The 10491-nt window shown below is 32.8% G+C and overlaps 1 protein-coding gene across 1 annotated transcript; it reads right to left on the bottom strand.

The window, feature by feature from the left end:
* Positions 1–241: 241 nt before the first annotated feature.
* On the bottom strand, positions 242–6185 carry LOC105337380 (uncharacterized). The gene is made up of 5 exons (XM_066074036.1): positions 5532–6185; positions 4208–4241; positions 3093–3305; positions 2463–2552; positions 242–669 (listed from the first exon to the last, which is right to left on the bottom strand). The coding sequence occupies exons 1-5, from the start codon at positions 5877–5879 to the stop codon at positions 659–661; spliced, it is 696 nt and encodes a 231-aa protein (XP_065930108.1). The 5' UTR covers positions 5880–6185; the 3' UTR covers positions 242–658.
* Positions 6186–10491: the final 4306 nt, after the last annotated feature.

The raw sequence follows: 10491 nt of genomic DNA, 5'->3' as shown, positions 1-10491 counted from the left end.
AGGCTAGTTCATAATAGGTACTCAGGAACACGTGGATGAGAGTAGAATAGAACATTTATTTTTTAAAAGTTTGAAAGATATCTTAATGGACAAACAAACAAGTGTACGATGTATTGGCAAGTCGAAAATACGTAATTCAAAAAGTCATTATAAATCTACATGAAAAAAGAAAAGGTCATAATTTCGTCATTTATACATAACCAGGGGGGGGGGGGGATAGTTCTACAATGGGTACAACTACTCTATACATACGAGTTAAGTTTGACATTCTCTGAAAGCAAAGTGGACGAAAGCGCTATTGAATAAATTGCTGGAGAATGACGTGCAATCTTCCTCTACGTTTTACTTTCCATGACCACCAAAAGTTACATACAAAAAAAATTCCCATGATTACAAATATACAACTTGTGAACTTTCTTTCCTAAGTAAACATTTTGAAAAAAAAAATTTACTACGTTTTTTTCTAAAGTTGGAGCATATACGGTTGGTTTATATTCAGACTTTAAAATACACTCAAAATCTGCAAAACTTGAAAGAGTTAAAATTTTGTTTCGCTTCCAGCGAACAACCATATATGACGAAAGAAATTTGTGTTGCCCACTTTTTCCAATACATCTATTTTCCCTGAAAGATCCAATCTTTATATTTTTGATGTCCTTTAGGAAACTTCTGGCAAGAAAAACAGGAAAATGTGCACAACTATCTAATAGTAGTATTGGGACAATTTCATTCTTTATCATTCCTTAAGGAGTCGTGTATATCTTTTGAACCACCAATAAAAACACACATCTAGACAATAACGAAAACAAGAGGCCCAGGGGCCACATCGCTCACCTGAGCAACAATAGCCTTAACACTGATCAAATTACTATTACAGTATCAAATTCAAAATATCTTGACAACTAAGTACAGTAGATCTTGCTCAAAAAATTTAAAATGTCTGCTGATTTTAATCCACATATTTTTATGGTAAATACCAAGCTCCTTTTGTTGTTGTACCTGTAAGAAGATTTTTCTCTATTCCTATATAACCCTCCTCCCCACTTTGTGGCCCCACTTTTCTCTAGGGAATCATGGTTTGATCAAACTTTAATCTGCACAACCCGTGCTTTCACACAAGTTAGTGCTTTTTGGACTGAAAACTTTCCCAGAATATTTTTAAAGATTTTCTCAATATATTCCTATGTAAAAATTCATCCCCCCATTGTGGCCCCATCCTTCCCGCGGGGACCATGATTTAAACAAAATTGAATCTACATTATCTGAGGATGCTTCCACTCCAATTTGAGCTTTTCTGGTCTAATAGTTTTTGAGAAGAAGATTTTTAAAGATTTTCTCTATATATTCCTATGTAAAAATGTATCCCCCAATTGTGGTCCCACCCTACCCCTGGGGACCATGATTTTAACAAACAAGAATCTACGCTATCTGAGGATGCTTCCACTCCAATTTAAACTTTCCTGGCCTAATAGTTTTTAAGAAGAAGATTTTTAAAGATTTTCTCTATATATTCCTATGTAAAAATTCATCCCCCCTTGTGGCCCCACCCTATCCCCGGGGACCATGATTTAAAGAAAATTGAATCTACACTATCTGAGGATGCTTCCACTCCAATTTGAGCTTTCCTGGCCTAATAGTTTTTGAGAAGAAGATTTTTAAAGATTTTCTCTATATATTCCTATGTAAAAATTCATCCCTCCATTATGGGCCCACCTTACCCCCGGGGATCATGATTTGAACAAATTTAAATTAACACAATCTGAGGATGCTTCAAGTCCAAATTGAGCTTTTCCGGCCTAATAGTTTTTGAGAAGAAGATTTTAAAGATTTTCTCTATATATATTCCTATGTAAAAATTCACCCCCCCATTGTGGCCCCACCCTTCCCCCGGAGACCATGATTTGAACAAACTTGAATCTGCACTACCTGGGGATGCTTCCATACAAGTTACAGGTTTTCTTGCCTAATAGTTTTTGAGAAGAAGATTTTTGAAAAATTCTAAATTATCTCCCCTTTAAAGAGGATGTGGCCCTTCATTTGAACAAACATGAATACTCTTCACCCAGTGATGCTTTGTGCCAAGCTTGGTTGAAATCTGCCCAGTGGTTCTGGAGAAGAAGATGAAAATGTGAAAAGTTTACAACGACAACAACAACGCCAACGCCAACGACGTCAGACAACGGACAAATTTTGATCAGAAAAGCTCACTTGAGCTTTCAGCTCAGGTGAGCTAAAAAGTCAACAAAAAGAAAGAGTATGATAACAGTAAGACCTTACAGATGCTCAATTTAAGGAACAATAAATAGGATTGGATCGAATGGAATTGGATTGAATTTAACCTTTCCGGTAAATTTCAACCTCACACGAAAATAGAAAATTAAGTTGCCCCGGCTTGGACTGGATTTGCATTTTAACTGTAGTAGCATGAGCTTTCGGTGGGCAGTAGAACGAAACTAGATCACCTTCATGTGACAAAAGACCCGGATAAAAGCCGCAGATGTCGGTGACACCGTTGTTACTGTACGTGACGTTTAAGTTGACCAAACCGACACCTGCAAAAGTGAAAGGATAAAGATGTGTTATTATCTGTCTGTACGTACATAATTATGGATTAAATTGCATTGTGGTAATGAAAATTTATGTTGTTGATTATTTCTTAGAACTTATTTGATGTAATACATGTAAATACATAAACCAAAGTGCAATATATTTGGCTGCGTTGCAAAAGTTCTTTTCAAAAAGACATAAAAATAATAATGATAAAATAATTATCTTTAGTGCTTTTTATATCTTTGATTAACTTGCAAGGACTGTAAATGATTCCTTTTCAAGACAAAATTTAGAATACAATGTCCAAGCTGTCATGAATGCATGAAGACTGTATGCATTATTTCGAATTCATTTTTGACTACCACCAATTAATTTCCAATTTCTATCGTTAGACCTGCCGCGACACACAGTCTTTTATGATGAATATCAGTTATTTTTGCTTACGTGAGAAATTCAATATTTTTTTTTCAATTTTGATTTTTCAGAAATTTAAAAAAAAAAAGTTATCGGTTTTCTATGGATCCATATTTAGCAATACTTACCAATACCATATACACCATTGTAGATAATTATTCTCCAAATCGTTATTGTCCCGGGCAGTGTTACTTCTAGCCATGGATTTGGTTCAAAATTTGAACTGTATACATTACTTATATTGCAGTCGGGAATCCCATCAAGAACATTGGAAACTAAATTGTTATTGGTCAGCTCTAATGTGGAACTTGCTACTGCTGACAAGTTTGAGTTTGCAGACACTGTATATTATAATTAAATGATAATTTTTATAAGTTTATTGTAAAATGCTGTGTTACATGCAATTAACATAAAGTTTGTTTTTTTAAATTAAAAAACTGCATCAAATAACAATTATGTTCGAAACACGCTATTTCATTGGCTTATTGACAAAATACATGCATAAATATTCTAACCGCGTTTAATGTAACGATATTTGAAGATATTAAAGAAATTAATAAATAAAAAATAAATTGCGTAGCTAGGTAATAAGTAATAGTATAAACTACGTTGTGACAATTCTCTGTTTTGCGGTTAATGAAACTTACACTGTCCTACCCCAGGCATACTCGTTTACATTGTGTAGCTATTGAATTAACTCTCATGACATTTATTTTAGTTATTTTTTTATTATTTTCGCAGTTTCTCTATAGTTATCAAGCAAGACATCCACAAAAGGATGTATACTGTCATACGGAATAGATCATAAAAAGTGGGATAAGATTTAAAACTACTTGTCATGTTTAATGATTACCAGGGATTAAATGTCTACTGACACTTTCGATTTTATACAAGTATTACATACGTGTCACGGTTTTCAATACACTTCATCTGTATAACGTCATAGTATACAATGTGTACTTTGGTAGTTCATACAGTAATAACGCTTAAAATTGTTGCCAAAAACACATAATCTAATAACGATATTCTTGTGTTTTTAATGCAACGCATGCAACCCTTAGATTCTACATAAATTAATCATTGTTTGTTTTGGTAAATATGAACAGTAGTCAGATTTTTTTTTTAGAAACAGCAAAAGAAAAGTACAGGTAACTGTATGGTAATAATCCACAAAAACCGACAAAGAAAGAATTTAATTCCATCTTGAAGTCAAGGTGAAATTTGTCTGTTATCTTATACTTACATCTGGTTCCTCTTGATTCCACGCTATCTTTGCTCTATGAATAAACGCAAACGTTTGATAGAGATATATATATATATATATATATATATATATATATATATATATATATATATATATATATATATATATATATTTTTTTTTTTTTTTTTTTTATGAGAATGTTGATAATACCGGAATTCTGTACTGGATTTATATTCTCTGATATATGACTTAAAGCAAAGGACAGTAGTAAAATGTATGTGGCTTCCTAAATACATGAAAATGATATAATTTAAAACATCATATCAAATAATGTTAATTCTTAAAGATATAATCATTGAATTTTTATTTTCTAAAATCTGATTAACTGTTTGGTACAAAAATTGATATGATTTATAGTTTATTTAATCGATCATATAGTTTGCATCCATAATCTTTTCCAATCAATGTAAACTGATAAAATGATGATAAAGTACTGCATGTGTATATACAGTGTATGACCATTTGTCGTCCGGGCTACCTATACCATATTAATACCTCAATTTTTTATCATTTTTAGTGGGTTTTTTTTAATAATATTTACATTTTCAACTGTCTTTGTCTGTGATAACATTACGAATCAATTTTGAACCCTAAAACCCAATAACTTCATAAAACATGAGTGACATAAAATGGGCGTGTCTTAAAGCATAACCGAAAAACGGTATTGGCTGCGCCGCATAGTAATACATAGCATGTGCTATATAAAAATTGGTGGTTTTAAAATGATGTTGTTTTAAAGTGTACAAATTGGAAATAATATAAATATAAGTAATAAGGAATCATTCTTTGAATATTATGAAGTGATAATTTCGGTCGGAGCGTGGTCAAATCTATCGTAAAGCCCTTCGGGCTTTATTGGATTTGACCACGCCCCGACCGAAATTATCACCTCATAATACTCAAGGAATGATTCCTTATTCCTTAAATAATGAATACTTATCCAGGTTTTAAGGGGCCTGTCATAAAATTTGCAAAGAGTAATAAAATGTTGCTATTTTATTTCCGTCAGTCATTTCTAATAGAAAACATTACTGAACATAATTTCTGCGTGATATGTCAATGACGATTTGAAAGTGGTCGCCAAAAACGGGAAATTAAATAGTTTTGAAAATAAATACACATACTGCAATAAATTAAAAAACGGTCTGGGGATCATATTATTAATTTCAAATGAAGCTTTGATTTTTATAGGAATACCGGTTTTGACGCCTTTTTTCGAAATCTAATTTACGTTACAATAAAAATCATGTCGGATATTTTTTTCAGAGCTAAAGCCATTAAAAATATAATTAAGATCACATACCAGTTCAAAATATTTGCAGCCATCGGTAGCATTTCTGGGGAGACCTCCATCTTTGTCAATCACGTACCATTCACAACATCCCCTGCACCGTGATAAGTCTGGTCGCATCGTGCAAATCTCGACCCCGACGCATTGCTGGTCCCTCTCACATCTAGGAAAACATGTGTGCATGACCATACCAATAGATTCCTTCTCAATTTCCCAGAGGGGCTTCGCTCGATCTTCGTGAAGTGACCCTAAGAAATTCATCGCGAAAGTTGAACATCGAGGTTTTTGAGTGCTTGAGATTTGGATACAAGCAAGAGTACAAAGAATTATTTTCTCTATCTCGAAATATTTAAACTGCATGTTGCCAGCCTCGTTGGTTCTGAAAATTGATCTGAAATAAATCTAGGTAGATACATGTATGTTCGTGTATGATAATTGTCAGACCACGTGAGAGAAAGTTTTATTAAATTTTATTTTGTTTCAAAATCTTCAACTATATTTCCCAAAAGAATTGTGATCAGAATTTATTTCAGAGCTAGTGGTCTCAAAGAAGAAAACACGTGTTATAGTGCATTATTAATGATCAGCTGATGTCAAGATAACGTGCGGCCTGTTTTGTGGTTGTCCTTTGGGTCTTATCTCTTTGCTGTAATAACGACTATGTATATGTGTAACCTCAATAGAATGCATCTAGTTTGATGTTAGACTTTGAATTGATTAACAACATCAATTACCTTCACAACACATACAAGTTGAGAATTTAAGAATGCTGTATGAATTTTTAAGACCCTAGTAGGCTTAAAACGGTTTCAATTACATTAAGTTTCATTTCTGAAATTAATAAAAAAAATAATCAAATCAATAAAGTCAATGAGCCTTTGGATTGATTTTGCAGCTCAGTTAATTTTTAGGAACCAGCAGGCATGTTCACGAAACTTTCCTAAGATATGGCCTAAGTGTGTTCCTAAGATATGACTTAGGGAAAAAGTTTGGAACATCCTAAGACCAACTTAGGGCACGTCTTAAGATGTAGCTCGACGGTAACATAGGAACGTCTTAAAAAACAAACAAAACAACACAACACAACACAACACAAAACCTAACTGAAAAAAAAAGAAAAGAAAAGAAAAGGAAAAACAGACAGAAAGGATACCCCTCCCCCCCCCCCCCCCCGAAATCAAAATAACTGCATTTTTTGAGGAAATATGTATCAAAACAAAATTGGCTTACCAGCAAAAAATTATTTAAACAACGGTTTCCATTCTTTGAGTGTAAATTAACATTTGATAGTCTTCAAGGAAGAGGGGTTAGGAAGAGTTCGGGGTCCCTCTCCACATAATTTTGTTAAAAAGAACGTACATAATAGAATAAATGACTATGCCCCCCCCCACCCCCCCTTCTCCCGGATTAGAAATTTGAGGTTTGCTGGAAATGCTGGAACTGAAGAAAATATCGCTTTATTTTACAGGTCTTAAAGCTTAAAGCTTCACAACAGTCCCAATATCCCCAAAAACGTGATTTTACAGCCTTGAGATGGTCTTAGGACAAGGTAAGTGATGTCCTAAAGTAAGGACAAAGTTGTAGCGGTTCCTAAATTTAGGAGAGCTTCGAGAAACAGACTTAAGACTAAGACGTATCCTAAGATGTACTTAGGACGCACCATAGTCCTAAGATAGCTTCGTGAACATGCCTGCAGAAAACAGAAAAAAAAATGACCTTAAAGTTTCTCATCAAATGAGCGAATATATGTGAAAAAATAATATAACTCTTACATGTACATTGTCTTTTCATATATGATTTTGATCAAATAAATCATTAAAGATCTAAGATTACCTTATTAATTAATTGTAGATACATTACATTGGTTTCACCGTGTTTTGGTTTATTTACCTTCTGTCTGCACTAACGTGAACATGTTGTGTCTACATTAAAAAAAAACTAAAGAAAAGCGCCAATCTAACTTTAATCCTGCTACTGTTTTCAACTGATACATTTATCATACTTTACCTCTTTGCAATGATCATAAATCGTTTGTGTCAATGTACGAATTTAATACTTCATATTAATATTTCATTTAGACAATTGATTCTCTTGCTCATCTTCAACATGTACTCTGCTTGAACAAGATAAAGGAAATATATCGCATTATGTTTTTACTTTAATCCCCCACTCAAGACTCCCAACAATTAATCCCTCTCCCAGGAAACCCAAATATTCTATAATCCAAACAAAAAGCTGTAATCCTTCTATCATAATCCAAAAAGGCGTGATTTTCTTTTTTGTCATTTTTGTTTGAAGGAATAACTTTGATGTTTTTCTTATGATTAAAGAAGTAATTGCTATATATTACACTTTAAAAATACATAGAATCTCAACGATCATATGCACTTCTCGTTAAAATTGAGTCCTTTTCACACGGAATGTAAGTTTGTGTTATCGATATACATGTACTAAATGCTTCTAAAGTGTGGGTGTGTGTGTGTGTGTGTGTGTGTGTGTGTGTGTGGATAGATAGATAGATACTAAAAGAAAATAATTCTTCAACAAAATAGCTATATACCATGAAAAAAAAAAATCATTTTTTCTCTCTTTTAAAAAACTGAACAAAAATTCGATTAAGTTTTTTTTAATGATTATTTGTATTAATGTGAGCATGAAGTCTATGTGTATTTAGAGGTGTCTTTGTATTAAATTGTTTTTGATACAATTAATCTACTTAGCCTGTACAATGAGTTATTTTGTAGAGGAGGATTAGTGTGTAGATGATAATATCATGATTATCATTTTATAATAAGTGAGAATAGTTTATATTAAATTTTATAATATTAAATATTTTGAATTGAACGGCTTGATATGACTGAAGATCCCACAGGAATCCTAAGGGTGGGGGTAACTCTCAGATTCAATCATTGTATTTTTTTATGTTTTCCATTTCAGGCTTAGAAGGAAAAGAAAGTTTATACAATTCCATTTGTTTAGCCAAAATCTAAGTTAATATGCACGTATTTACATTGCTAGGCATAATATAATGGTATGGCAATATAAGTCAGTTTAACCATTCATTCTTTGATTTGCACCAAGGAAAAATCCCGGTTAACGGACTTTTTGGTATTGTTTCCCTATAAACTAGATAATTACACACTCCGCTTTTTATTTCTTTACGACAATTACTAAGATAACATCATAAATAAAGACCTAGCCCGAGTTATCTGCCCCTCATCTGCAATACTTCGTCACGAGCACTCTTACATTAAGGAGATAAGTATCAATAAGGTTAAAGACTTTTTTGGACCCAGTAAAAATGAGTTCGCCATCTGAAATAAGATGAATAATTTGTTTATTCTTTTCGGTCTATTTGTCTCGACAGGATTTAATTTTTGACATGAATTCGTCAACGTTTTCTTTTCAGTATTTTATAAGTTGTCATTTATTATTCCAAATTCTAGAGCTCGCACTTTACAAAGCCTATTTTAGGCATATAAATTCCTAATTTCCAATTGCCCATTCATATACAAACTGCATTTTTGTCGATAATAAACCAACATCTGTTAACCTCCATGTCAGTTTATTGTATTAACTAAATACGTCATAGAGATAAGGTTTCGCTTCATATGTAGCATAATATGAAATCGGCAGATTCACTATGTACTGTATCCCACACGGAAGTATAACTCGGTAGGATCATAATACGTTTTGAACACCCCCTTTGTTAAAAAACTAGAGCTTAAATTACATAAAAAACTATGTTTTGGGGACTTCTAGCTCATTTTGACATATATATAATTATGTATTTATGGTATCTTACATCTTAATTATGATGATATCGATCCGAAATATCTTGGTATCCGATATACCGGTCTTCTAGATATCGAAGTCCATTAGTAATTTTCAACAAAAAGAATATCAACGGAAAGACACCCTCGCCATGTCGCATGGTTCTATCATATATAGAAGGGTCGTTCAGTATACTACAGTAGTATTATTTATTTGTTGATGTGCAATTTACGTTGTCTAGGAGACTAGGAGTGCGTCTCCACTACCAGGAACATTAACAGAATATCAGAACGTATCGTTTTAGTTTAATTTTTTGTCAAGGGTTCGGCATCTGGATATTTGAAATCGACACAACACACAAAAGAATAGATACTTTTCTCATTATAAAATAAATGTTTGTCTTTCCATATTTTTTTTATTTCAAAGAGCGAAGAAAGAAACACAGCAGGAGATAAAGAAGATATTTTTGGGGATTCAAATGCAATAAATTTTAATTCATTATCAGGAATTTTCAACACAAATGGAATATACATCAAAATGAATTGTTTACGTTTGTACGATAAGTGGTCGACTTGTGTTTTTAATGCACAGTTACTTTCGTTTTCCATACTGTTTCCCATATTCTTACATTTAATCATTTGAATTAAAGATAACAGGTTTAAATTTATATCCCCCCTGACATTCTTTTTATATAATAGTGTTGTGTTGTGCAAGTACTATGCCTAAATAGTAGTCAGGGTTTGATACATAGTGCACGAGCCGGAGGCGAGTGCACTATGTATCAAACCCTGACTACTATTTAGGCATAGTACATGCAAAACACAACACTATTGGTATTATTATGCCGACTGTTAAATATACAGACGTGCTTTGCTAGTAGCTGTGACGTTCGATTGTGGCAATCACCGGAAAAGCAAGCGTTTGTTTGGGGGTTTTTTTCTTCAAATAAATCAATTGATTTGATTGTTTATTTAATCAAAAAGATGTTGTTACAGTACAATAAAAAGTCAACAAAGTTTTCTGTTCTTTTCAAGAATTGAGAGACATTTGACCTTACCGAGAAAATTCGAAATGTTTAGCAGACGAAATCTCATTGAATTATTTTTCTTGTACATTCTTTATCAAGCGTCATTTAAAATAGCGTTTTTGTGATTCTCATGTAGAATTTCTTTGTAAAATGTTCAATCAATTTGTTCAA

The sequence above is a fragment of the Magallana gigas genome, chromosome 10 (genome assembly GCF_963853765.1).
Source record: "Magallana gigas chromosome 10, xbMagGiga1.1, whole genome shotgun sequence".
NCBI lineage: Eukaryota > Metazoa > Mollusca > Bivalvia > Ostreida > Ostreidae > Magallana > Magallana gigas.
This window is presented reverse-complemented; position numbering and strand designations above follow the sequence as displayed.

Excerpts from the sequence above, each read along its gene's own strand:
- LOC105337380 (XM_066074036.1), bottom strand. The coding sequence starts at position 5,879 with ATGCAGTTTAAATATTTCGAGATAGAGAAAATAATTCTTTGTACTCTT. Across the intron at positions 4,242-5,531 it reads GCTGCAAATATTTTGAACTG|AGCAAAGATAGCGTGGAATC; the intron begins GTATGTGATCTT and ends GTTTATTCATAG. Across the intron at positions 2,553-3,092 it reads CAATGGTGTATATGGTATTG|GTGTCGGTTTGGTCAACTTA; the intron begins GTAAGTATTGCT and ends TCACTTTTGCAG.